Consider the following 27,784-nt stretch of genomic DNA (forward strand, 5'->3'; position numbering starts at 1 on the left):
GTCCAAAGTTCTTTATTAAGAGCAGTTCCAACACTACAGCAGTACAAAACAACTTACACTGAAGAGCCTCCCTGCTGCTTCCTATTCCCCTTTTTATCTACTGCCTCCTCTCAGCTGACTTGCACTTTCAAGCCACTTTAAGGCACAGTACAACCCAAATCTTAAGAGCACAACTCACCACAAGTCCTCTTATGCACATGTCAGAAATTTCATGAACACAAATGCATGATGTGATCATTATTTCCAATTTTATCCAATATTGCACTTATCTTTAATATTTCACATTTATCTAATATTGTTGTCCTAATTACATTTTTCTTGGACATGATCTAGTTGGAGTTCGTGGGACTCTTTTCCCAGCCCTTACACCTTCTGCATGCAAAGCAAATGTTCTAACATTGAGCTATGGTCCCACCCTAAATAGAAGCACCATAAAGAGATGTTTACGACTCATGTGTTTTCACTATGATACAGACCAAATTTACAGAACTATTTAATAATTATTATGTATAATTAAATTGAGTATTACAGTTAACATCGGATCCAAACTGGCTATGGACAGAGATTCATTCCATGACATGTCTGTGGACTGTTGTAGTATCCACAGTGCTGAAAGAATCAGAAAGTAGGCTTCACTAATCCTACTGAGCATTTATTATTGTATTCTGGAGTTGCCTTATAGCAGCAGGCATTACCTAAGAAGTGTAATGCCCAGAATCCTTCAAAGAAGATTGGGAACCATTTCTACTTTACTTAAAGAACTATTTCTCTAATATGGACTTTTCAGCAGGGTTTGAAATATAGCAGCAGGTTGGGTTGGGTAAAATCGAGTAGTAATGTGGAGTATCTAGTAGGGATATGCACGGAAAATCTTCGGCACGGCGGGGGTATCGCTTTAAGGGCGGGGGAGAGTGTACTCACACACCCCCCACCGCGTTTCCCCCGCCGGCGCTCTCCAAATTTAAAGCCCCTCGGGGCGGCAGTATTCCTCCCTGCCGCCCCGTTCCCCCCGTCGGCCGGAAGTGGCCGGAAGTCATGAGTGCGCGTGCGCCCGTCGTGCGCGTGTGCGCTTGCGACTTCTGGCGACTTCTGGCCGACGGGGGGAACGGGGCGGCAGGGAGGAACGCTGCCGCCCCGAGGGGCTTTAAATTTGGAGAGCGCCGGCGGGGGAAATGCGGCGGGGCGGGTGAGTACACTCTCCCCCGCCCTTAAAGCTCTACCCCCGCTGGCGCCAAAATGCCGAAACAGCCCCTACACCCGAAACATTTCGGAGGCCTTTACAATGGCCTCCGAAATGTTTCGGGAACAAGCCTTGTATCTATGTTTTGAATTATTATAGCAATGGTTTATATGTATAGTTAACGTGAACCACGCAGATAGGTAAGCGGGAAGTCAATATTTACTTAATTAAATAAATGAATGTAATTTGAATGTAAAGCTATTGTAAAAGCCAATAAAATTTAAAAATGCAAAAAAGAAGTGTAATGCCCAGGGGTGCACCTAGGTAATTTTGGAGCCTGGATCTAAAGGTCTTTGGAGGACACCCCTCCACTGAAAATTAAGCATCATCATGCTCCACCTGGCGACCACACCACCCAGAACAGACTAAAGAAGATTTGGGGGGGGGGGCAGGGGCTCTGGAGACCCTGGACAGAGTGCCTCTGGTAATGCCTGCCAGTGAACATGAGGCACATACTCTAGAAAAAAAATATTTTGCAATCTGGCCTTTCTTAGTTAGGAAGATGACTTTGAAACAGAGGCAAACATTATTACTTAGTCATTAACCATTAACCTATGCTTTACTATAAGATGCAAGATTAATATAAGATGCAAAGGACTCTCCCTTCTGGTTTAAATGTGCAATTGCATAAGGATGACCTGTTCTGGTCAAATTACTAGTTTTAAGTTTCTTTTGTTGAAATGAGTCTTATTGATTCAATTTCCCCTTGTTATCCAATATATGCTATAAATTCATGATAAAAATTAGCTTGGAAAGGTAATAAGTCCTGAGAAAAATGCACTGGCCACAATCTTTCTGAGAGTTATGTGTTTCAGCCTATTGATTTTGATGGGTTTAAGCACATTTAACTCAGTCTTGTAACTGTAACCATTAGTTCTCCTCTTAGCAAAATTTAATTTTAAAAGTTAATTAAAAAATTGACCTAGCAAGTGAAATATATGTGTATTATATGTATAAGTATATGTATACTGTTTTCTTTCAAAGTGAAAGAAAACTGTATGCATATTAGGAGGGGAGGGGATTGAATGAGATCGCCTCCTCTTTAAAATTGAATTTGGAGTCTTCATCACCTTTAATAACTTTTTCTGGATAAAATCTCTCATACAGATACAGCTGCACCCTACATATAATCACCAAGCCATTATGGCTCATGTGTATTCACCACCATACAGATCAAATTTACCGAACTAAATATTTAAGAATTATTCTGTATAATTAAATTGAGTATTGTATTACAGTTATATCTGATCCAAACTGGCTATAGACTAAGAACCATTCCAAGACACCTCCATGGACAGTTGTAAGACCTACAGTGCTAAAAGGAGCAGAAAGCAGGCTTCATTAATCCTAGAACTCCTCCTTTTACACTGGAGTTGCCTTACAGGTAATCACAAGAATTGTAATGCCTCCTGATGAATGGGAGGCACTATTTGGGCAGGGGGGACTTTGCAATCTGGCCCTTCTTAGTTATGAAGATAACATGCAATTGTGATCTATAACTGAACTGAATATACATCTTTCTGTAATTTTGATACTTGTAAAATGTTTCCAAATTTTATAAGGGAAGCAATTACAGAAAGTAAACTGTTATAATCTTATCTAGTTTGAAATCCTTCTCACTTAATAAGATAGTGTCTTTGGCCATTTCAGTTTAAAACACCTTGAAAATCAAAGCACCATTTATTAATTAGGAATTAAGTAGAGCTAATAATCAGTTAGTCATTAACAATTTCCATGCTTTAATATAAGAATCAAGATAATGTGCAAAGGACTCTCCCTTGTGGTTTAAACTTGCAATTGCATAGTGATGGCCTGTTTTGGTCAAATTACTGTGACCAGAATTACCCTTTCTCCCCACTGATCCTATTTATTCCATTTTCTCCTTGTTATCCAACATGTGCTTTAAATCTATAATAAAAATTAGCTTGGAAAGGTAATAAATTCTATGCAAAATTAATTGGCCATAATCCATCTAAGAGTTATGTGTTTCAGCCTATTGATATTGATGAGTTTAAGTGTTGTAATTGACCATTAGTTCCCTTCTTGACGAAAGAGCAAACATACAACAGCAAGTTATTTTTAATTTAAAAATTTTTACCAAGTGAGTGAGTAAGTGTGTGAGAGAGAAAGAATTACCTTTCAATGTTGTGACTTTAAAATGTGGAAATTTAGACTAACAGAGGATTAGTTTTTCCCAACGGGAAGTTTGTGTTTACATTTGTTGTAACACATGCTCTTTCACATGTGTTAATACAGTTAACACCCATGTATCTTTGTAAGTTATTTATCAAGCAAAATGTATCTTTGATAATATTGTAGTAGTAGAAAGATATTTAGGAAACTGAACTAGACTTTTATCTTGAGTTCTTATACTTCCTGTTTAAGGCCACTTCAACTTTAAATTTTTAATACAAACTTAAGGTATTTTTTTAAATTACATGCTTGCAAGAAGATATTATTGTTGTTGTTGTTATTATTATTATTATTTCAATTTCTATACCGCCCTTCCAAAAATGGCTCAGGGCGGTTTACAAAGAGAAATAACAAAACAAATAAGATGGCTCCCTGTCCCCAAAGGGTTCAAATTCTAAAAAGAAACATAAGACACACCCCAGCAACAGTCACTGGAAGTACTGTGCTGGTGGTAGATAGGGCCAGTTACTTTCCCTCTGCTAAATAAAGAGAATCACCATGATAAAAGGTGCCTCTTTGCCAAGTTAGCAGGGGTTAAGATAGCATTTAATTATACAAATCATCATACATGCATCATACAAATATAATTTATTATATTAAATTTTTTGTGACATCAACATACCTACTGACATCCAGACTAATGCTGCAGTTGTGCAAACATGATGTTCTAGTGTAAGGATGCTGTACTACCTAGTTCTGCTAAATCAGGAGTTTGCATTGCAGGCTACTGTTGTGACTGCCCAACAGGATGCATAACATGTTCAACCTTTGGCAGGTCTTCTGCTGTGAAGCCTCTTTAAACCAGATATACTGCAGGGAATGATGCAAAGAAGATTAATTCATGGCATGCTAGCTTGGGGTTAAGGTTGCATAGAAGTAGATGCCCACATCTTGCCTCACTTTCCTTGCTGCACAAACACAGTGCTTGTCAAGTGGACTGACAATGCAAGGGATTGCATTCCCTTGCATTCAGGCAGCTATGTGACCTTCTTGCGTGTGTGCAACTTTGTTTGCTGTGCTAACCCTGCGTTAGTCTGGATGTCAGCAACCATATCATCTCAAAGGAAGCTCTAAGAGTTTCATTAAGTAGATAGATGGTCTCCTTTTCATGAAATGTCTGTGGCAAACCTGGGTCCTCTTGAATGTGTGAAATGTGTGAAATGGTCTTTATCTATTGTCATTTTCCATTCCTACACTTCACATTTCTAGTTTCTGTTTTGTTTTGTTTTTTACATACAGCACAGCACCCTTTCAATACTCACTATTGTGTCATTGCTGTAGCAACGAGCCCTCCACAGGGTATAATGGGAGGCTCCTTGCTGCAGCGATGGGGCAATCGTTAGCAGTTTCAGAACCTCTGTGAGCTCATTGACTGCATGGATGAGCTTTGGAGAAGCATGGAATGAGTGCACATGCCCTGCTCTTGGATTGGCTGGATGCTCGCTCCACTATATGTTATCTATAGTATTGAAGTGGGAAAATATTGATAAGACAGACATTGCTTTAAAACTCCCTTTTTCTTTAATAAGGATAGAGATTTTGCAGCCTTTTAAAGCTAGTTTGGCTGAGAACTCTGACTGAAAAGCCTATTTTGTTTCCTCTAGCCTCACCTTAATCTTGACATGTGTCTACTGGAAAAGGAGGAACAAGAGAACACTCTTACAAATGTAAGACTGGGTGTCCTCACCCAGCAGGAAACCTGTGCTTGTTGAAATGAAATGAGTCTAATCTGAGCGGATGGGGAGGGGAGTGTTTTTTTTGGTAAGGCTGACATGAAGTCAGCAATTTATTTCTTAATTAGCCCTAAAGTACATCAGATGTAAGTTAATAATTGGCAGACTGACAGCAACTGCTAACAGTAGAATGTGAGTAAGGGGTGGGGATATACAGGCAGAAGCCTGGATGATAAAACACCAAACAGTCTATTTATTTCGTACAAGAAGAACCATGAAAAACTGCATTTTGGGGATAAAAGGTACTAATTCCAAGAAAGACTCCCAAGAGAAAAGACAACCATTATGCTAAGCAGGTCACAGATTAGGCTCCCAGCCAAATTTAGTCACCTAGACCTATGGATATATTTAAAAGGGCTTTTCAAGGCTGTCTTGAAATCCTCTATTGTTTTTAGAATTTAGTGACCAACATCAAAATTAAAATTGTGTACACAGTGGGGAAATGCTTGACTATCAAGCAGAAGGTTGCCAGTTTGAATCCCCGCTGTTACTATATCAGACAGCAGCGATATAGGAAGATGCTGAAAGGCATCATCTCATACTGTACGGGAGGAGACAATGGTAAACCCCTTCTGTACTATACCAAAGAAAACCATGGGGCTCTGTGGGCGCCAGGAGTCAAAATCGACTTGACAGCTCTCTTTACTGTTACCTTACACTAAAAACTATTGTGGGCATGCAACAAGGGAGGGGCAATTGTATGTAGACTGCAAGGTGACTTGCCTGTCTAGTGCAAAGGTTGTAGACATCATGTAGGGTCTAGTAAGTGCTGGGGAGAAGCCAGCAGTGGTGGTGCATGTCAGCACCAATGATGTTTGGAATATGGTCGGGAGGTTCTCAAAGGCAAGTTCAGATTACTAGGTAGCATATTGAAGTCCAGGACCTCCAAGATAGCATTTCAGAAATGCTATATGGTCCAATGCAGGGCCAGCAAGACAGGCAAAGCAAAGGGTCCTCAAGGGCTCACAAGAGAAGCAGTCTAATGGAGCCCTAAGGTGCCATATCGTTAAAGTGCCCAGGAGGGGAGATGTCTTTTTCTGCCCCAGCTACAGTGGAAGTGCCCAGATAAGGGAACACTGCTAATTAATATTGCCTGGAAACATGGAGTTAAAGTTCCAAATAAGGTATTTTATGTAGGAAATCCATCAGGGAGATAGATAAGACCTACATGCTTGGTTGCTAGCTTCATACAGGAAGTGGAGGGAGAGGAGAAGATGGAAGTCTCTCTCTTAGGTGAAAGAATGAAACCTGAGACTAAGTGGCGCAGTGGGGAAATGCTTGACTAACAAACAGAAGGTTGCCGGTTCGAATCCCCGCTAGTATGTTTCTCAGACTATGGGAAACACCTATATTGGGCAGCAGTGATATAGGAAGATGCTGAAAGGCATCATCTCATACTGCGTGGGAGGAGGCAAGGGTAAACCCCTCCTGTATTCTACCAAAGACAACCACAGGGCTCTGTGGGCACAAGGAGTCGAAATTGACTTGACGGCACAGAGAGAGAGAGAGAGGGTAGAGAGAGAGAGTAGTCTCTCCCTTGCTCACTATCTCTATCCATTGTGCCCCGAGTGGTCAAGAGGGTTGCTGATGCTACGAGTCAATACCATCGAAAGCTGCATCTCGAGCACATATGAGGCGGCAAAGAAGCCATAAGATAAGCCTGGATGGCAGCTATGCAAGTAGTGTTACTGTATTTATTCCCATAGTTGCAAATGGGGATAAATGTGGTAAATAAATGTGTCACGGAGCCAGCAATTGTGTGGGCGGCCGATCCGGCCACCCAGGGCTCCCGCCCTGCTCATGTGCAGGGAGAGCAGGCTTAGCCCACTCTCCCTGCTCACTCTCGCAAACCGGGTCTCACCAATCATGAGACTCGGCTCCTTATCTTGCAGATTCATTGCAGCTCCATTTGGAGCCTTAGAACTCTATTATACAGCTTATCATGTTACAATCATGGACGATAGGTTTAGGGGCTTATCTAGCAGCTCCACTGCAATCCCACACACCCTGTTAGGGCTCTGTTAGCCTGTTCATCATGTTAGTACTGTGGTTGAGACTATATGCCAAGAGGGAGGCTGTAAGGTTCATTAGGCACTGTTTCTCATGATGGAATGCCAAAATAGATCTCCTATCTAGCTCAAGCCATGGGGGAGGAGTGTGGCTGAACTGGTGAACCTAGCTCAGTTATTGGGGATCATGGTCTCCTGTCAAGATCCTGTCAATCTCAACTCATCTTGATTCCATTCCCAACCTCTGCAGATGTCTATTCTGCCTTTTCAGAAACAGACTGCATTATGCTCCAGCCTCAAGGTCACTTGGATGCTGATTCCACTTTGACTTCCAAAGGGGTCGTTTTGACTGTCTCAGATTGAGTGGTGATCACAACTGATGTGGATTTGTTCTGTTGGGTGATTCATGTGGAAAGACAGAAGAACAGTGCAGCCTAAACTGTCTAGTATTGAGAGCAATCAAGCTGGCTCTCTGGGCCTTTCAAGATGCAATGATCAGTCACCATGCCCTTGGCTGGATGGACAATAGCATCCTTCACATGTTATCAAGAGCATCAGTGCTCATGGATAGAACTCCGGAAGGGGAGGAGGAAATCCTACCCAGGCGCTGTCACTCACCTTCTCCAGCCAGCGGCTCATGGTTACAGCTCCGTTTGTCTGAAGGGGGAGGTGCCGTAACCGTGATGGCCAGCAGTTGCGTTATGTGAGTCTTCTGGAAAGTGGTGAAGAGATTCAAGTGTGTGGGGGGTGGATATGTTTGTCACTCCAGGGAACACTTGAGTAAGAAATTTCATGTCTCTGTTCTGTCTTTTTTCTCTTCGCCCCCAATTCCGTACATGGCAGGTGGTTTAGATTGTTTCTGAGTTGTTGTTTTTTTGCTGTTTTTCCTGTTTACAACACCATGTCATGCACCCAGAAACTCACTGTCCTTGTGGGGAACACTCACCCAGCAGTTCAGGAGCTGGAGTCATTAACTCAGGATAGTTGCAAAGTACTTGAGACAGGATTGGACTGAATAACAGAGCCTCAGGAGGTGCTCTGATATCAGCTGTTGCCTCCAGCACTGTGCTGGAGTTGGTGAGCAGTTTGGAAAGGCTTGTTGACATATAAAATAGAAATAGTACGAGTAATTCGAACACAGAGTGAAACATCCCCAATGCTCTGTGGTTTGAGCACCACAAGCTCAAAAAATGTTGTTAAGTATTAATGATTAGATTCTGTATTCTATAGGAGAGAGAGTATAAGTTCCCTTGCTCTAATTTTATCCTGCATCTGATCTGAGAGCTGTATAAACAATAATAAAAAAGAAATTTATTTGAAAACTTTCATTAAGTGGGTTAACTGAGTCTTATAATGTGTATCTTTAATAAAATATGTTTTGTTATGTATTATTCTCCGATACTAAACAAAAAGGAAATTTCTAAAAAAAATCTTGGATCTTCTAGACTTTTCTGTCCCTGCTGCATTAAATGAGAGATATAGTATATTATCTTATATGTTAAGCTGATGGACTGAGAAATCTAAAATAATCAAAGGACATCCATAGTTAGGTCGGTTCTCTCCTCTTTAGACTGCCTGTCAGTAGGAGGATCAATCATGCTGGGGTAGACTTTTTCTTTTTTAGTTTTCCCTTGAGGGGTTCAAGATTCTTTATTGATAGCTACTGATGCTTGATGCCTAGTTAAGGACTTTCTAGATTCAACTAATACTATTGTATTTTTCTTATGTTTTGGTTTTGATGGATAAGATCTTATATGTAACCTGGTTTGGTTTTGTTGGATTCTCAGAGATGTAACCTTTCTGTTTCTACCTATAATACTAATAAAAGCATTTTAAAAACAAAAAATAAAAAATAAAGGCTTGTTGAAGTGCCATTCACTTTCCTGGTTGCTGGCAGCAGATCAGCCCTACTCTTGAGGAGTTCGGAGTTGGCTGCATACACCTATTCCTGAGTAACCCCATTTCTGGGCAAGTGTTGGGCTGCAAAGCCCCTATGTTTGGCAGTTAGTACTTCCCTCAGCTTACATTGTCTGCTGACTGAGGACTTGGAGGTGACTCATGGTGCTTGGGGGTTCTCTGGCCTGGGCCAGGGGTGCCTTGGCATCAGTAGCTTCTGGGAAATCGATGCTGGGTGACTTGATCATGGGATCTACCTCTGTGTAGTTAGATGTGGTAAGATATGTCCCCCTGGTTCTGGGATTTTGGATGGGGGATCTGCTGGAGAGTCTCCTTCTTCCCTGATGGGGCCCCATTGGTCAGAGTTACTTGGGATGTGCTGTACTGGGTCTGAAGCTATGCATCAGGGCCCTGGGGTTCATGTCCTGCTGACTATTCAGGTAAAGGCTCTTCATCAGAGGATGTTTCTGTCTAACTTGAGTAGTCCCAGGGCCCGGAGCTAGTTCTGGTGTGAACTCTGACACATCATTTCTAGTTTGCTTCTGGATTAGGAACCCTACCTCCTGTTCCAGGAAGAGGTGCCTAACCTGACTGTGAACTATGCTCTCCTGGAGTCTGTAAGAATAGGACAAGAATTTCCTTACCATGAATTCTCCCATGTCTGTTGAGGCCATCCCCTGCTTTGCTATATAGTGCTAAGTGGTATAGTTTGAGCCAGTTCTGAACCTGAACATGTTATTTCTATATAGCTTGGGGTGGTTCTGGAGTATAGGAAGAGGAGAAAGTATTCCTTTCTTCCCACCAACCTCAATCTGAAACACTTCTGTAAATGCAGAGAGGGAGGCTTTTTATCTCCACAGTATGTATCCTCCAAACCCTAATTTCCTGCGTCCATGAAATTTTCTTTATGTTATTTGAGAAGGCCAATTTTCTCCTCCCTCCATGTCCCCCCCGCCTTTTTCAACTGACTGTTAACATTCTATGAGGCGAGTCCCACGATCGGTGAGATCTGCCGTGAGGGGGTTTGCGGGGAGAGTGGACTTAGCTTGCTCTCCTTGCAGACAATCAAGGCTGCAGCCCTGGGTGGCCGAATTGGCCACCCACACAATGGCCGGCTCCATCATGGAGCTGGTTGGGGCTGCACGGATCGGGGTTTGTGTGGCCCCCAGAAATTCCAGGATGCAGGCAGACGGGGCATGCTGGAGAGACCCCCAAGCCCGGGAGGCTGCTTGCAGCCTCCCGATGGGGGTCTCCTCATGTGTTGCCATGGCGTGGAGCTGCGCCACAGCAATACACGTTTGGAAAACCCGGGTTAGCGGTGTTGGAAATTCTCTGTGGTGAGAGAATCCCTTTCTCATTATAGCAGAGTGCACAGAGGCACAACACAGCGGATTTAGTTAGGCATGTGTGTATGCTGAGAGTAAAGTAACTTGGAGCCCATTCATAGTTTCAAGTCAATATATAAGGCATGTATTAAGGAACTCCATTCTAGATAGGAAAGTGAGGAGTTAGGATCTCTAATCTATCTATCTAGCTGGATGCAGATGGATTCTGCATCTTCTCTGCACATATGGTGCAGGGAGAGAGGCTTGCAAGATAGAAGGGCAGGTAGGGGGGAGAGAGAGGAAGGAAGTTAGTCCCTGAGATTAGCAATCTACATATCCAAAGGGATAGTGTCAGAGCAGTGGAGAAGGGGTGACCAATGTCTTGACCCTCTAGCCCTCTGACTCACTAGTCTGTCCTCCACTGTCTGAGATGAGACAGCGCAAAGTCCTTAACTTCCAACAAGCGGAGCACTCGTTCCGCTAACCTGGGCTAAGGGGAGGGGTATTTAAGTGGGTTACCCGCTTTGGGGAAGCTCCCTTAGCCCGCTTTCCACTGATCATGAGAATCGCCTCTGTTTCTCTCAACTACTCTATTCTTTGAACATTATGTAAGACAAGTATGGACCTGCAACAAAATGTTGCAGTATATCCGTGGTGGTGTGCATATGTTACTTGATCCTGTGGCTGAGCATGATGGGGGAAAAGGTTTCATCAGAAGTCATTTCCGGGTCATTTCCGGCCACTCAAAACCATGGATAGGTGAATTCTGCCTATTTTTTAAACCCACAATAATGAAACTGGGCCTCTTAAGATCCAATTGTGGATACATGAAACTGCTGATACTGAGTCTGTGGATAACAATGGCCACCTGTATAATGTTTCCAGCTTATTAAGAAATAAGAGACAGGAAGCTCACACAGATCTTGGTAGTTCACACAAACTAGCAAGTTCTTTTCTTATCTTAGATCTTTTTTTAAACTTATAAAGGTATATACTTCTGCATAAGTAGGGAATCCCTTCTGTATGTAGAAGAAACTACAATCTTATAACCTTATATTTGGATAGCTGTTTCATGCTCAACCACCTGAGATATATAGATATTACACAAACACAAACACACACACACACAAACACACAATCACATTGTATATAACTTGGAAGATATGAGGTTATATTAAGACAGAGGCATCAAAAGGGGGGCGAGGGTAAAGCAAGTCCCTTGCTGATATTTACATGGAAGGGAACAGTCAAGTCTTCTTTTCAGTGCTATGTGGATTTAATTAAACAAAATGTCATTCATGTACGTATCACAAGCTTTTTCCCAGGCACAGATGTCTGTCTGGTGCCAATATGCTGTTTGTGTACTTATCTGTCTCAAGCACATGGCCATGTGCATATGCCCTTCTGGCAGAGACATGGCACAGTCTGTAACTCACATTAGGCTGCTAATGAATAATATGCATTTTCAAAGGGGGAAATCAGAAAGTGGATCGTTCGGTAACAGCATGCTTGAGAGCTACCTTTGAATTGCAAACGGAGCAGGAGAAGATTTGTTGATATGCTAGCATCTGTGTAGGCCTGAATCAAAGCCCAAAATGCAACTGGATTTTTCACAGGTTTTGGAAGGGGTGTTCTTGGCACTGTGATTCGTCTAAATCCTGGTGCAGATGATGTGCATGAGTGTGACTGTTGCTGAGGAATGCTGAAAAGCCCGAGCAGATGTTTTGCCTATTTAAACAGCATGGATTCTAAATATTCAAAGCATGGTGTAGAATATTCAATTGATTCTGCACAGAGACAACACGCATTGCCCATATTCCCCTCCCTCTCCCTGCCAAGCAATGATCCAAACAATGAGAACCAAATGAAATGCTATAGTAGACTTAGACTTGCTTGGTCTTATGTGCAAAACAGAGCAGTCTGAGAGTGGCCTTATGTTATGGCATCAGCATGGTTAGACTGACACCCAATTCAGTTCAACTTGCCCGTGGAAGTATCCATATGGCTGGGGGCTCCTGCTTCATTCCTGATTATTAATTCCCTTTGTTTCCCATCCTTCCTCCAAGGAGCTTGGGGAGGCATATATGGTCATTCCTCTTTATCCTTAACAGCAATGCTTGTGTGTCAGGTTAGGCTGAGAGGTTGTGAGAGGCCCAAGGCCACCCAGTGAGCTTTGTGACTGAGTAGGGATTTGAAGCTGGGTCTCCCTAGTCCTTAGTGTAACCACTATACCACCCTGGCAATCTAGAAAAGCCAGGAATGCAGTTTCTGCCTCTGGGGAGTGCCTTTGAAAGTTTCTGTGTAGGGATGTGCACGGAACCAGGGTGGAGGATGTTTGAAGGTGTGGGGGGGGGTTGACCTTAAGGGTGGGGGAGAGTGCACTTATCTCTCCCTCCACGTTCCCCCCACTAGCACTCCATTTGTAAAGGGTCTGTCGGGGCGGCAGCGTACCTCCCTGCCGCTCCGTTGACTCATCAGACCCTACATCAGCAGAACTATCCAATGTGCCTCTGCACATTAGTGTACGTGTACATCACACTCACGAGTGCTCACATAGTGCTTGCGTGAGTGCATGTTGGGTGGGTGAGTGCACTGTGCAAATGCACATGGCAACGTGCACAGGCGCATCAGGTACTTCCGCTGACATAGGGTCCAACGAGGCAATGGGTCGGCAGGGAGGTACACTGCTGCCCCAACAGACCCTGAGCAAATGGAGCGCCGGCAGGGGGAAAGGGGAGGGAGGGGTAAGTGCACCCTCCCCTGCCCTTAAAGTCAACCCACAAGCCTTCAAATGGTGGATCTGCTGGTCATTTGAACTGGTTCAGAGGCCCATAGAGGGCCTCCAAACTGAGTCTGTGCACATCCCTATTTCCAAGCTGCCAGCAAGTCCCACTGCAAGCTTCCCTTAGCAGCAAACTGGGGCACTGGAGGAGATGAGGATCAGAGTAGGGTTGAGACATGACTAAAGGGGAGAGGGAAAAGGCTTATTAGTGCTGCCACAAGAGTCCAAACCTGTCTCTTCAGTGTTGCATTGTTTACTAATCCCTAGGCTTACATACTGTGCAGCAAACATAGGATGGGAACAGACCCCACCTGTGCTGCTGAAAGGATGTAAAAATAGGCCTGTGCTGCGGTGTAGGCAAGTCTCTTCAGCTCCTACAAACGTCTGTGCAATTGCAGCCTGCACAGATACTTCCATTATTCCCACTGGAAGTATCTGCTTCACAGCCTACAATTGCCACAGGAGATTCATAGGAGAAGAACAGATCTGCCTACGCAGCAGTTTGGATTATTCTTTACATCCTCACAATAGTGCAGGCGGGGTCTGTTCCCATCTTCAGTTTGCTGCACACAATATAAGCCACCGTTAATAGCTCTATTCCCCACAGAATCAAGCTATTCCTGAGATATTTCTGCTGTGTGGGACTAGAATAGCTCCCAGTTCCCCTCTGCCAGTATAGCTCCCAGTTCCCCTCTGCCAGTATAGCACTTTCCTGTGCCATGCAGACAACCAGAGAGGCCTACAGCAGCATTGGCACCAGTGAGAAGCCTGTGTGGGTTTGGTTTGTCCTCCCAGGGCTCCAGAACTTTTCCAGAGTGAAGGCCAGAGAGCTCTGTAACAGGTGGCTCAGTTCCCAGCACAATGATATGGCAACAGGGCAGCTGCATCTCTCATCCGGCTGCCTGCCATGCATGGTAACAACAGAAAAGTTGGCAGGCCCATTTCTGTGTGTGGCTTGCACTCAATCTGCCACTGACTTTGGTCAACAAATGCTGTGCCTTGTTCAGCTGTGTGTCAGGTCTTGTGAGGGTTAGCAGCTAAGGAGTCCCTATCTTGTGACTCACTTCAGCTGTCCTCCCAACAGCTTGTATCCGCTGGAACAGAAGAGAGCAAGCCGGGATCCCTCAGAAGCTATAGTACCCAATAAATCTGGGTTGCTATATCAAGGCCATTGCAGCTGCCCCTCTTTTTGCCACTGGAGGGTAAGTTTGAAAGGAAAGGAAAGGAGAGCTGGCCTCGTGGTAGCAAGCATGACTTGTCTCCTTAGCTAAGCAGGGTCTGCCCTGCTTGCATATGAATGGGAGACTAGATGTGTGAGCACTGTAAGATATTCGCCTTAGGGGATGGAGCTGCTCAGGGAAGAGCAGAAGGTTACAGGTTCCCTCTCTGGCATCTCCAAGATGGGGCTGAGAGAAATTCCTGCCTGCACCCTTGGAGAAGCCGCTGCCAGTCTGGGTAGACAATACTGAGCTAGATGGACTTATGGTCTGACTCAGTATATGGCAGCTTCCTATGTTCCTAAGGGGAGTAGTGGAGAGAACTTGCAAGGCAGCTTGGTTGGAGAGGCCGCCAAGCCTTCTCATTCTTCCTAGAAAGTGGAGAGGTATTGTCATGTCTTCAGAAACATCACAAAGTAATGTAGGCCCGCTCTGAATTATTAACTGAACCCAAGCTAGTTTGTTTTCAAACGATTCCATTCCAGACTGAGCTCATGGAAGTTTTCCCATCACTAATTGTGCATTGTATGTGGAGTAGGTTTGTACTGGGTTGAGTGACATCATCTGTCACTGTGCATTGACTGGTGCATACCTGCAGCGGTATTGTGGTGTGTTGGTGCATATTGTCATAATTGGTAAGGCTATGTATGCATTTTCAAACTAATGGAAAACTGAACCTAATTGGGCCCATTAGGTTCAATTTTAATTTGTCACTAAACAAATGCCTGTGGGACCCAAATTAGTCTGATGGTGTCATTTGGTTCATCCAAGCCCCATTCATTTTCATAATGGAGGCAGAGGCTTACTTGCAGTGGCGTGGAGCAGTAGGCTTTTAAAATATTGTTTTTGAAGTGTAAAAGGAATTTCAGAATGCCTTTCAGCAGCTGCTTTCTTGCAGCTGCCATAATTTTTCTAGGGATGTATGCATTCCATGACTCAGTCTGAAAGGATTCAATGATTTGTGCATGATCCAGTCAAACATATGAATCACCAGCTCTTTAAGCATGAATGTTTTCAGAGTGCTGGCTATGCACTGGCCATCACTGGTGCTTTCCCCTGTCCCAGAGGCCCTCCAACCATGGTCCAGAAGCAGTGACAGAAGTGGGTGCTGCATCCGTCCTCTGCTGCTTCCCCTTCCCCTTCCCCCTGCTCTGAGGCAGAGGTGGTGGCAGGCACGCCAGACCCTGGTGGAGCATCTTTTCTCACCAAAGACTGGATTACAAATCCCAGCATCCCCAGTGGGAAAATGATGCATCTCATGCCATTCTCAACAACCCCTAGGGTTCCTTTTCCTCAGAAGGAATGATATGCACAGTGTTATTTTCCCTCCCACTTCGGTCTCAAGGGGGAAACTGCTCTACTGGGACCAGGAGCATCTCCCACCACCTCCACCACCACTTTCCCCTTCCCTGAGATAGTGTAAGCTTCTGGGAACCAGTACAGGAAACTTCACAACCAGGAAAAGGAAAGATTCAGGGATAGCATGGATCGCTCAGTTCTAAGATTCATGGTGGGGCTTACGTTGACAGATGGGATGACAATGGAGAGACACTATTGGCTGAAAGAACTGCTCCACCACCACTGCACAAAGCAGAGGCAGATTAAGAGTTAGGGTGGCCATGTGTTCAGCTTCATTTTTGGCCTCCACCACAGACGCAGCCTCATTATTCTCCTCTGGGGCACTCTAGGCTGCCAATCATGGATGGACGCATCCACCATAATGGTTATGGTGTTGTCGTTTGCAGATGGATGTTGCTGTAACCATTAGTGGCACGGAAGAGGGGTGGGAGACACAGCAGGGCAGGACTTCAAACTCACTTTTGATGCTGGTAAAAGTGTACAGGGCTTTTTAAAAAACGCCCAATTAGGGCATATGTTGTATCTGCATTCAGATGTCTGTACACTTGTACACATTTTTGTGAGAATGACTGTACCGCTGTAGCCCTGTTCACACTTTATGTTCAACACTTGTATGAATGCACAGTGCATACAGGAACAGATTTGTACACAGGTACAGTTATTATATTGAAACCATGTACAGGTGTGTGCTTCCTCTGCATAGCCTCCATTTGAGGGACCTTTAGCTAGGTTCACTTTTAATATGAACCCTGGTACAATCTGTCACACAAAAACATGTAGGAGTGCACAGACATCGGTACAGTTGTACAACATAATGCTTGAATTCTACTTGTTTGAATGAAATTGAGTACAGGCCCCCCAAATGCAGGGTACAGATAAGAAGTGCACTGCTGTATTTACATTCAGCATAACATGTGAATAACTGTTCCTCTGTGTGTGGTACACAACTTGTACAAGTGTTGACCATAGTGTATGAATAGAGCCAGTAGCGTAGGAAGCTGGCGGTGATGGGGGGGGTGCTACCTGCTGGCAGTGGCCCCTATTTGTGTAGAAGCCCTAACCATGCATGCCCTACATCTGACATTGGACACAGGGGAATTGGACAGATGAAAAACAGGGCCTCGGCTCTGTTCACAAGGCACTTCAGCCAGGGCTCCAGCTTGACTGAGGCTGGAAACCTAGAAGTGGCTGAAGCACCACATGGATGGGGTCAAGTGGCCCCATTTTTGCATCTGGCTGCGCCCTTGCATCTTACGACAGACACAGGGGGTGAGGCTATGGGCTGCAGGGGCAGCTCCATGAAAATGGCTGCCTGGGTTATTTGAACCCAGGAGCTTGATGGTGGCTTCACCACTGAGTAGGGCTAGAGTCTCTCATCATAAGTAATTATCAAGCAGCAGTTCAGTGCCTTTGAGCAGCAGCCTCTACTGATAGTGAACATCAAGGATGTTATTGTCCTGAACTATTTAAGATTTAAAATAAAAACAAAACAAAACAAAACAAAACCTTAAGGAAACACTCTTCTTTCTTACCCTACCACCAAACTCCCATTTGCATCAAAATTAGGACCATTCTTCATTTCTCATCCCAGATTCTCTGCCAATCGATCTATACATCTTATAAGTAGCAAAACTTTACATTAGAAGCTCCCTTTTTAAAATTAGCACTTGTAAACATATTGAAGAAAACTGTGAGACTTCAGGAACAGATGGGAACAAACAGATGGGAAAACATCACTTCCCCAAAGGGGAAAAAAAATACTGATATGTAAAATTTAAGCTACTTTGAATACATCCATAAAAGGCCTATAAAAACCATGTATCCCATACGTACAAGAGACAATATGGTGGGAATTCCATGAGGTCAATAAGTTATATTCACTTCTCGGACCACCTATGTATTGCAGCTTTTCTTGCAAATAACTGCCCCACTCCCAACACTTGATAATACATGTGCAGGGGCTTTCCTAGGCAAGCAGATTTACTGCAGCAGGAAGTACCTAAAGTTAAGCCATTCTGAGCACTGCACCAAAGTACTACTTTTTATGGACACATATAACGTGCAATAACTGCAAAGCAGGAGCAAAGCTGGATAATGCAATTGGCTGTATAAACAGTTCCTTCTGTTGCCATCCTGATGCCACTGTAAATGCTTCCTTCGTGTGAACTCCCGCCCCCCACTCAGTCTAAGTGTAGTATAGTTGTGTTCACACCCCATTTTAAAAAGTTCCCGTACAAAGGAGTAGCAATAATCTCATTGTAAAAGAGCCTCCGTACTATAGTCTGGATGGAATGGAACTTCAGTGGCTTGCAATAGCAGTTAGCACCAGAGGTGCTCTTACCCCTGGACTTTAGGGCCGAAGTCCAGGGCCTCCACAGCCCCGGGAGGCCCCCAAATTCTCTTTAGTCTGTCCCGGGTGGTGTGGTCACCCGGCAGAGCATGATGATGCTTAATTTGCAGGGTGCGTGCGTGTGTGTGTGTGTGTGTGTGTGTGTGTGTGTGTGTGTGTGTGTGTGCCTCCAAAGGACTTGAGGTCCAGGCTCGGTGCACTTCTTTTATGAGATATTTTCCTTTCACACAAATACACATATATGTATTAATAGGAATTCAGCCCTATTACAAGTCCAGAAAAGGGATACAAGGATTAGTAGCAGTATCTGGTGAAGAGCCTACGTGATGAGGGCAATCCAAGTTCTTTATCAAACTATAATGCAGAATAGGCTGATTCACATAGATCATTAAATTTGGATTAGGCAGATTACCCAGATTTGCATGATCATTAGAACCTTTCTCCCCCAGCCCAGATTGCTTCCAGCAGGACTACCCCACTTTTGTACCCAGCTTTTTTACTGCGGGTGGAGGAGTGGAGAGCCCTCCTAACCTGATTCTCCCATCATGATAACCCTCATGCCTCTTCTACCCAGCCACTGGCACCCAGCACACATTCCCCGCACATGGAAAACATAGAGAGCTGTGCATACAGTGGGTGCATTCAATGGAAACCCCCATCCAGCCTTCAAAGCACACTCTATGATCCCAAAGTTGGAGCAGCTTTGGCAGGGCAAGGACTGCTCCTGCTCCTTTGTAGCCAATGGGAGGGCAGCTGCTGGTGTCAAGGTTTTCCAGTCAAACCTTCCAGAACACACAAAGCATGCTTGGAAGGCATAAATGTTCTTGGAGGACCTTCCATGGAGCTTGCAGTTACTGATTTCAGCTGTGGAGCCCTCAGCAGCTGTGATTTCGCGTTTGCTGAGGCAAGCTGAGGTGTTGCTTGTGTGTGTGTTGCCAGCATAGTAACATCTCAGGTGGACTCCTATCCATCTCAGAATGGTCATGTGAACAAGTCTCATATATGTATGGTTGCACAGAACCAACTAGTTATATAATGGATAAAATGCCTTTATAGTTGCTCCAGACAGTTCTTCCTCTGTCCTGTTCTTTGTTATGCAGTAGCTCCATACAATGTTACTATATGACTACTGGTGATGGTGTTTCTTCCTGGCATAAACATTCAAAAGTGACAAAGCTACATCAGTTGACAACAGAAGCAAGAGGAACACAGCTGCAGGTGCATTATAGAAAGTAAATGGATTCACTATGTTTTGAGCCTTTCCCTTCTCAGTGTACTTGCATACAAAAACAAACATGTTCATTCCAAAAGGTTCTAGTCTTCAAAGCTCTTTTATTTTTTATTTTAGTGTCCTTGAAATAGAGCTGAAGAAGCTCATAATGTGGCGCTCAATTTCAGTGGATATTTCCCCTTTGCTTTTGCTGTTGTACCATTGTAGAAAGCTGTATGATATGAGTCAGACTATTGGTCCATATTATTCAGTATTATCTACACTGTCTGGCAACAGCTCTCCAGTATTCCAGGCAGGGATTTTTCCCAATGACTATGTACAATGACTATTATTTATTTATTTATTTATTTATTATCATTTATTTTTACATCAGGTTACTGATGAGATTGCTTATGTTAATTAAAATAGGAAAACTCAGTAGATGTGTATATATAATAGTTTGAAAAATGCATCTTAGACACAGTTTCTTCTAATCCGCTCTCTTTTATCCATCCACCTCCTTGATACAAAACTTCATTGAGAATCAACTTTTGACAATGTTAACAGCTGGGATGAGACCCAAAGGAAATAATCACCAGTTCTGTATCAAAAAGAACAGATTTCTCTGGTGAAAATTATGTCAAGAACTTTGATGTAGAAAATCTGGACTAAAGTGTCTTCACAGCAATTACATTTCAAGCAGAAAGATATATTAAAAAATGGAAAATGCAGTATGGAAAGTGCAGTAAGTTGCGGGGTTATTTTCTGTTTCATCTTATTCAAAAATGAAGAATGAATGAGAGAAGAAAACTTTGTAGATAATGAATCAGTAAGAACATTGATAGCTAAACAACGTGAGATGATGACGACAGGTACTCTCATAAGTACAAGTTACAGCTCCTTTAAGTAATGCAGCAGAGGTTCCAATGGCATGTCTTGTCCAGGACGGAAAGATCGGAAGGCTTTATCAATTTTCAGTGGACTAAGGCACAGATCATATATTTGATTGTAGTTATGGATCAAACGCTTAGCTTTTTCCTTTTCTAACTTGCCTGTATTTAATTTTAAAAGGGAGAGAGAGAGAAATTTGTATACAGATACCTTTCTTTCTAACATCATTTTGGCCATTTGGATGGAATCAGACTTTAATAATTGAGCAAATGTGTTACTGGGATGGTTCACACGTAATGCCAAACCATAGTTTCGTGTTACAGGAATGACCTATATGCTTGTGTACACCCTTTCCCCCTTGGTTTGCCATTATACCCCAACCAGCAAACTATGGTTTGTGCTTGCCCTGCAACCAGGATCACAATTATACCATAGTTTGCCATTTGGGATGTAATGGCAAACTATAGGTTGTTGCAACCAGAAAATAACAACAAAAAAACCCCACCCAGTGTTCATGAGGAGATGGGGGACTGCATGAGTTCGCAAGCGCAATATTTCTTTCTCTAGTGCCAAACTATGGTTTGGCGTGATGTACAAGCTAACCCAATGAGTAACTACAAAATCATTTGTGGAGTGCCTTGTCCTTGAGAAGAAGAAATATACACTCATATTCTGAGGCAGCAACAAATTGCTGCTGCCTGTGATTTGTCACTGTCATTTACAGGTGAATATGAAGCTGACATAGGCCAAAAAAACCCCCTCTATCTCTTCAAAAGAAAGTGTTCATTGTAGCAGGCACCTCCACCAAATATGCATGTTCTTACCTGTGTTTTTGATATCAGACAGATAAAGGGCTCTCTCCAGTTTTCTGAACCGATCTATCCAGGCATCTTGTTCCTCCGAATCACTGGAGTCAGATGTATAATACTTGATTTGCTCCCAAGTCTTTAGCAGCTGTCCTTTATCCTTCCAAAAAGAAAACAGACATCATATATTTTCAATATAGACAATTTTTAGCATTGTCAACTTTATGTAACAAAACTGGGATGGGTTGGGGTTGGAATCACAACAGTGTTAGTGTTATTGACTCAATTATTTTAGTTGGTTGATTGGTTTTAAATGAACAGTTCACATTCTGGGTCTCCATGACAATCACATGAGTGTTTTAGATACTTGGGTTCAATCAACATAGTGGACTGTGCTGGGCAAATTGCAACCAACCACTTCCAAGACAGACTAGAGTATCTTTGCTTGGCTACAGTCAGAGGAGAAGAGAAAAGAAGGAAGGTGGTAAGCATTTTAAAATATTTTATGTTGATGTGTAGTAAGAATCTGTTGAAGTAAAAGCATCATGGGTAGGCCAGGTTGGGCTTAGCCCAAGACTCACTCAGCGGACCCCTTTGTGGTGGAAGTGGTGGTGCAAGCTAGCTGATAGACTTACACTGCAACTGCCTTCACTTACAGGTACCTCCATCTGCCAATGAGAGTGTGCCCCAGGAACTCTGCATCATTGTGGAACCTGGGGGCTGCTGCCACTAACCTATGGGCAGGGTGAAAGAGAGTGGAGGCACCAGAGCCTATAAGCTCCTCCCTATCCCATCCTCCCCACCAGCCAATGTGGATGCAAGGATACAGGCACCTTGGGTCCTATGGGCTAGGAGAGGAGGACTTGGCAGCAACTCCTTGGACCGGGTCTCACAATCAGTGAGACCCAGGTTAGGGCACTGAGTGGGAAGAGTGGGCTAAGCCCGCTCTCCCCACTCACGAGCTGGCAGGGAGCTCTGGGCGGCTCCGAGACGGAGCCGGCGGGGGCTGGGGAGCTCGGGGGCCATGTGGCCCCCGGAAGCCCCAGTATGCCCTGTGCGAGTGCACAGGGCATACTGGGGAGACCCCCAAGCCGGGAGGCTGCTTTTAAGCCTCCCGGCTGGGGGTCTACTCACAAGTAGCCATGGCGCGGAGCCACAGCGCGGAGCCGCATCACGGCTACTCATGAGCAGATAGCCTGGGTTTGCAGAGCACTCGCTCCACAAACCCGGGCTAAGGGGCGGGCTACAGGAGTGGGTTAGTCGCTCCAGAACCACCGGGCTCAGCTGCGAGCCCGGTGGTTCTTACGATCACAAAAATTTTCCTAGCCTGATTTTTGTGATCGTAAGAATAGCCCCCTTGTCTTCTCACTCTCACAAAGATAGGAGGGGGAGGAGCAGCCGCCACCAATCCACCAGTCAGTTAACTGGAGGCCTTCAACAAGCTGAAGAGAACAGGGGCCCAAAGTCCCTGCCTCAGGGCCCAGTATAACCTGGCCCTGGCCCTGAATGTAAGCATTTAATAAATCAGACTCATAATGACAGTGGATTAATAAATATGGTTTTGATAATACCTGAGAATCATCTTCACTTTTCTCTTTGTTGCCTCCTACAATGAAAACAATTTAAAGCATTTTTTTTCAGTTGAATTATGATTCCTATTTAGATGGGAAAGTGATTTTCAAGTTGCATGACATGAAAACGTGAACTTTTGAAACCTCAAATTATAGTGCTATCAACTCTTAAAGTTGGGAGACTACACTACTGCCACATTTCAGTGTGCAAACTATGCTCTCTAGTGGCTGAAATACACCATGTAATTTTTAGTTCTCACAGATGCAAATAATCACTTGGATGGTATGAATCTCTCTCAAGCAAAATAACAGAAGCTGAGTTGTAAGTATAGATTCAGAGGTACATGGTATACGATTTATCATACTTCCAAAATGGTGCTGCCATCAGGTTCAATCCATGTAGAGCAGAGCTATTAGCACAGTTGCCTGTGGGGCACATATCAGTCACTCACAAAATCCTCCTATTCTAATCCAGCCACCGTGAATGTGCATGGGCTATTGCGTGCCAATGGAGCCAGTGCAGCTCCAGTTAAAACCAGGGTGAGGTTTGGGGGAGAGAGAGAGAGGGAGGGAGGGAGACGCAGGATGAGGCAGGAAGACAGACAGACAGACACAGACACACAGACACGTGGTCCATTCTGCACCCACCAGCCCTGCCCTCCACCCTGCAGTCCCAGCAGAACCGGCCGCCACTGGGGAGCGGGGACGGCCAAACTTGACTTGAAATTTATCCTAATGTTACAGAAGCCAGCCTGAACTAGTGAAGGAAAGCTCTGGCAGTTCTTTAAAAGCGGAAAGAGAGGAGAAAGTAGGGAAATAAGCTGGGAGACAGGAAAACCAATCCTTGTGGGATATCATATATGATGCAGTCAGCAATTCAAGTGCATTATCTTTTTCAAATGCAGCTTTTGGTAATTGCATGTGGGAAGCTAGACAATGGTTTTCTCCTTAAACAGCAAAACTCATAAACCTGTGTATGTCCCACATATAATGTTCAGTACATGCCAGTCCTGTGTCCTACCCAGAGGTGCACTTAGGTAATTTTGGAGCCTGCACTTAAGAGGCTTTTGGAGGCCCTCCTCCCCTGCAAATTAAGCACCATCATGTTCAGCTGGGCAACCACACCATCCAGGACAGACTAAAGAGGATTTGGGGAACCCCTGGGGCTGTGGAGGGCCTGGACTTCAGCCTGGAGGTCCAGGGGTAAAAGTGCCTCTGGTCCTACCCACTTCAGTTTAACTATCATGCCCTGATGTGCTTGATCCTTTAGCTATATCCTGTAATGACTCATCCACACTGATCAGACGTTGTACTAATTTATGTATGGCAGGCCAGATTGAGGCCTGATTGCAGGCATAAAATTAAATGATGGGAAATATGAATCAAGTATGTGGAATGAATAGCATTCCTAGCTGGAAAGACAGCTGATTTGCCTCCAGCCAGATGGTTAAAGTTCAAGATTAACTGTTGCATCCTGATCACTATCTGTAGCAATGATTGCAATTGGCTCACCTTAGAGTTTAGTCCTCTCCTGAATATTAACTGTCCCAGAGAGCTTCCTAAAGATGATTAGGTTAATGTGCTGTCTAGGTGAATATCTCACATCCATCATGCCTTTGAACGCTTAAAAAAAATCACATTCAGCTAGCACTCAGTAAATCAGTGTTCTAATTGTTTTTAATAGATGTTTTGTAATGCCTTGAGGATCCAACAAAGATCAGAGCAGTATTACACTAGCTATTTCACCAAATGTCTGCAATAGTTTTACAAAGATAGATGAGACATTGGGCTGGTTCTCACTATCAGTCTAATGTTTCTTTGATGGGAATTAGATATTCCCACAACACATGTGTTCCTGTGGAGTGTGTCGTGGGAACTCAGCATTTTTTGCTGAGCTCTACTTGGCAACGTGCCAACCAACATCAAGCTGACATGAAGCAGAGATCTGTAATCAGGATCTGAAGTTGGCTTGATGGTCTCAGCTTCATGTTAGTTTGGTTGCTACGCAGGGATTCGTTAAAAAAAAAAATCTGGAGTTCTCACAACATGCTCTGTACGAATCTCTGATTCCCATATAACTAACATTTCCTGAGAAGCAGCCTAGCACATTTTTATTATTATAGGAATTTAGCAGGGGCTCCTAGAAATATTAGATTGGAATAAAATAGTTTTTGTTTTTGGAACTTACTTAGGATCAATTTAGATGTACATCTCATTCACTTTAGAAAAACAGAGAATAGGTCTATCATTCACAGTTAGCTATGGTAGTTAAATGGATTCTCTTTGTTCAGGAGAAGTATACTTGTAGTTACCAGAGGATGGAAAATAAGGATGATCATGTTTGGATCCTGAACTTTGTTGAACTTGGAGGAAAAACATGTTGGATTTGATCAATCACTGGTGTGACGTAGCTTAATGCAGATCACAGGAATCATCCTTTGTTCACAAGATTATTACAATAGTCATGTTAGTCTGTTTTTAAAAGCATTCCTAAGAGAGTAACTCGGCTCCAGGTAGCCTTTTCTTCTATTCAAGCATTATTAATGCAAATGAGTTCTTAAAAAACTGATTTGAATCCACATATGGTCCAGTCAAACGTTTTGTTTTCACCTCTCTTTGGGTGTGACTTTAAAGATAGTTCATTCAGGGTACTTTCAAAGCCGAAACTCCTAAGAAAAGTCCTCAAGGCTATTTTCCTGGCCATTGCAAGATATAATTATTGTATTAAACAACTGTGCAGAATGTTCCCCAGAATGTTGTAATTAACTGTCTGAGGCAGGTTCTGGACTGTGAGATCTGATTTGGAACTGAGATCCAGTTATGTTTAAGAATATGCAAATCTGGCAAAATTTATGCATTATTTCCACTCCTTTAAACTTTACAGATTTTTTGTTGGAAGGAAGCTCTTTAACAGAGTTGTTGCTAATTCCTATTTGTAGGACAACTCTGAATTCAAGCCAACAAGAACTGTTGAATAAGAGGAAGTCTAGGCTAGCTTAACTGACAGAGCAAAGGTTTTTCAGCCAAATGCAGCTAGTGGTAAAAGCTGAATGTGTCCGAAAAATATAAAACAGCAGGCCTAAATGGGACTCTGCCACTGAACAACATGACCTCCCATAGATGGCAAGAGAAGTCCTGGACATGAAGGCCATAGCTAGTAACACTGACATTTTTTATTATATATTGCTAATAGGGATGTGCACTGAAAAAATAATTCTATTGCTCCTGACATTATAGGTAGCCGAGAAATTTGTTTTAGTATTCATTCATTAAAATCACATTCATGTTGTCATGAATTTTCCTTTCATCCATCTGTTGGTTGTTTCTTATTCATTTCAGTAGGAAAACCAGCTGCTTTTCTCATAACTATTTTATTTTCCAACCAATTAGTATGACATTATCAGGCACTTTGGGAGCCCTTCTAAAGTCCTCCAAAGAATTGGATCTGCCACATTTCAGATAGATAGGTCAAATTATCTATGTTTTAGAATCAGTTAAAAAAAGCTACACAAACACAAAGTCCCTTTTAAAGCCATCCAAACTACTGGCTATCACCACATCCCATGGAGGCAACGAATTCCATAGATTAATTATGCACTGTGTATAAAAGTACTTCCTTTTGTTGGTCCTAAATTTCCAGGCCACCTGTTTCATGGAATGACCCTTGGTTTTACTCTTGTGAGAGAGAAAGAAAGATTTCTCTCTGTCCACTCTACTCTAGGCATAATTTTATACAGCTCTATCATGGCTCCCCACAGTAGCCTCTTTTCCAAACTAAAAAGCCCCAGATGCTGTAGCCTTGCCTCATAAGGAAGGTGCTCCAGGCCCCTGATCATCATGGTTGCTCTCTTCTGTACCTTCCCCAGTTCTACAATGCCCTTCTTAAGATACTGTGACCAGAACTGTACACAGTACTCCAGATGTACAAGGACATTATAATATTAGCATTTAATGCAACTCTGTCCCTGAGTGTTTCTAAGCCTAACATTCAGGGTTGCAATCCAGTGGTGGATCTGACACACTGCAGGGTGTACAGCTCCTTTCTCCCAATGCTGAGATGCAGAGCTGAGACTCAAAGACTGGTTTCACAAGCAGTAGGGGTGCACTGCATAGCTTCTTTCTCCCAAAGCCAGGCTTTGTGATGAAGAAGTTGGTTGGTAGAGCTATGCACATCGCACAGATCTTTTTCTCCAAGGGTTGGGAAAGCTCAGGGCTGATGAGACCCAGAAGTGGTTCAAACCAACTCAAGGTTGCACAGCTGTTTTCTCCCTAAGTTCAGATTTGCTTGGGCGTATAACAAGATGAACTCATTGGGCCAAGGAAAACTGGAGGAACCAGCAAATATGTAAATAGAGGCTTGTGTATAGTAGAGTAGTATACAGATTTCATCCCATCTAGATGTACCACTTTGGGAAAGTGGTGCATTTGGCTGGCCAGGACGAAGAATCAAGAATATAAATCCACACAAACAGGGATGGGCAACACTAGTTGCCCATATAGTAGCCAGGGGTGACTTAAACAAAAGAACATATAAAACTAAAACACTCCAGAATGGCCCAGCCCAGGAGCAGTGTTCCCTGTAATAGGGATTCCCAGAGGTTGACTACAACTCCCAGCATCCCCAGCTGCAATGGCCTTTGGCTGGTGTTTATGGGAGTTGTAGTCAACAACATCTGGGAATCCTTGTTACAGGCAACACTGCACAGGATGCAGCATTGTTCCAGAGCAATTCTTAAACTGGTGTCTGGGTCAGGGCATTGATCAAATAGTGCCTCCATTCCAGCTTTGGTGCCAGCACTGAAAGTTAGGAGTGCCTGTCACCACCCATGCCCATACCACCAATGCCCATTAAGTCTGCCAGGTGCCTCCCCCAAAATGGGTGAAATAAAACGATGTTGGGGGACAGACAGGGACCTTCTGTGGAAATAGTGACTCTGCTCCAGCTGCAATGCTGCTGAGAGCAAGGAGTGACTACTGCCACTCAGTCAGCTTCAGAGTAGTAGCAAGCGGAGTCCTGCCACTCACCACTGAAGTGACCCACCACTAGATAAGCCCGTCAGATCCCAATGAGAGACTTACCAATGTAATGGGAGGCCCACTGGGATACTTTGTCTAGGTATCCATAAAACCCATTTTAAAAAAACCACTCCCTTCTTTGCGCAAAGACAAAGCACAATTCTACTAGGCTCCTTCTCCCTCTCC

At 43.7% G+C, this 27,784-nt stretch overlaps 1 protein-coding gene across 3 annotated transcripts in view; it reads right to left on the reverse strand.

Annotated features, from left to right (window-relative positions):
* Positions 1–19,554: 19,554 nt before the first annotated feature.
* The window catches only part of C4H1orf87 (chromosome 4 C1orf87 homolog), a 42,979-nt gene continuing 34,749 nt past the window's right edge, over positions 19,555–27,784 (reverse strand). For all 3 annotated transcript variants that reach the window (XM_053248063.1, XM_053248061.1, XM_053248062.1), the window contains exons 10-12: positions 22,583–22,617; positions 21,030–21,171; positions 19,555–20,366 (exon numbers count right to left, since the gene is read on the reverse strand). In XM_053248063.1, coding sequence (XP_053104038.1) covers positions 20,206–20,366; positions 21,030–21,171; positions 22,583–22,617 — 338 coding nt within the window. In that variant the 3' untranslated portion in view covers positions 19,555–20,205. The remainder of the gene's footprint in view (positions 20,367–21,029; positions 21,172–22,582; positions 22,618–27,784) is intronic.

Source organism: Hemicordylus capensis, chromosome 4, assembly GCF_027244095.1.
Source record: "Hemicordylus capensis ecotype Gifberg chromosome 4, rHemCap1.1.pri, whole genome shotgun sequence".
NCBI classification, from domain to species: domain Eukaryota; kingdom Metazoa; phylum Chordata; class Lepidosauria; order Squamata; family Cordylidae; genus Hemicordylus; species Hemicordylus capensis.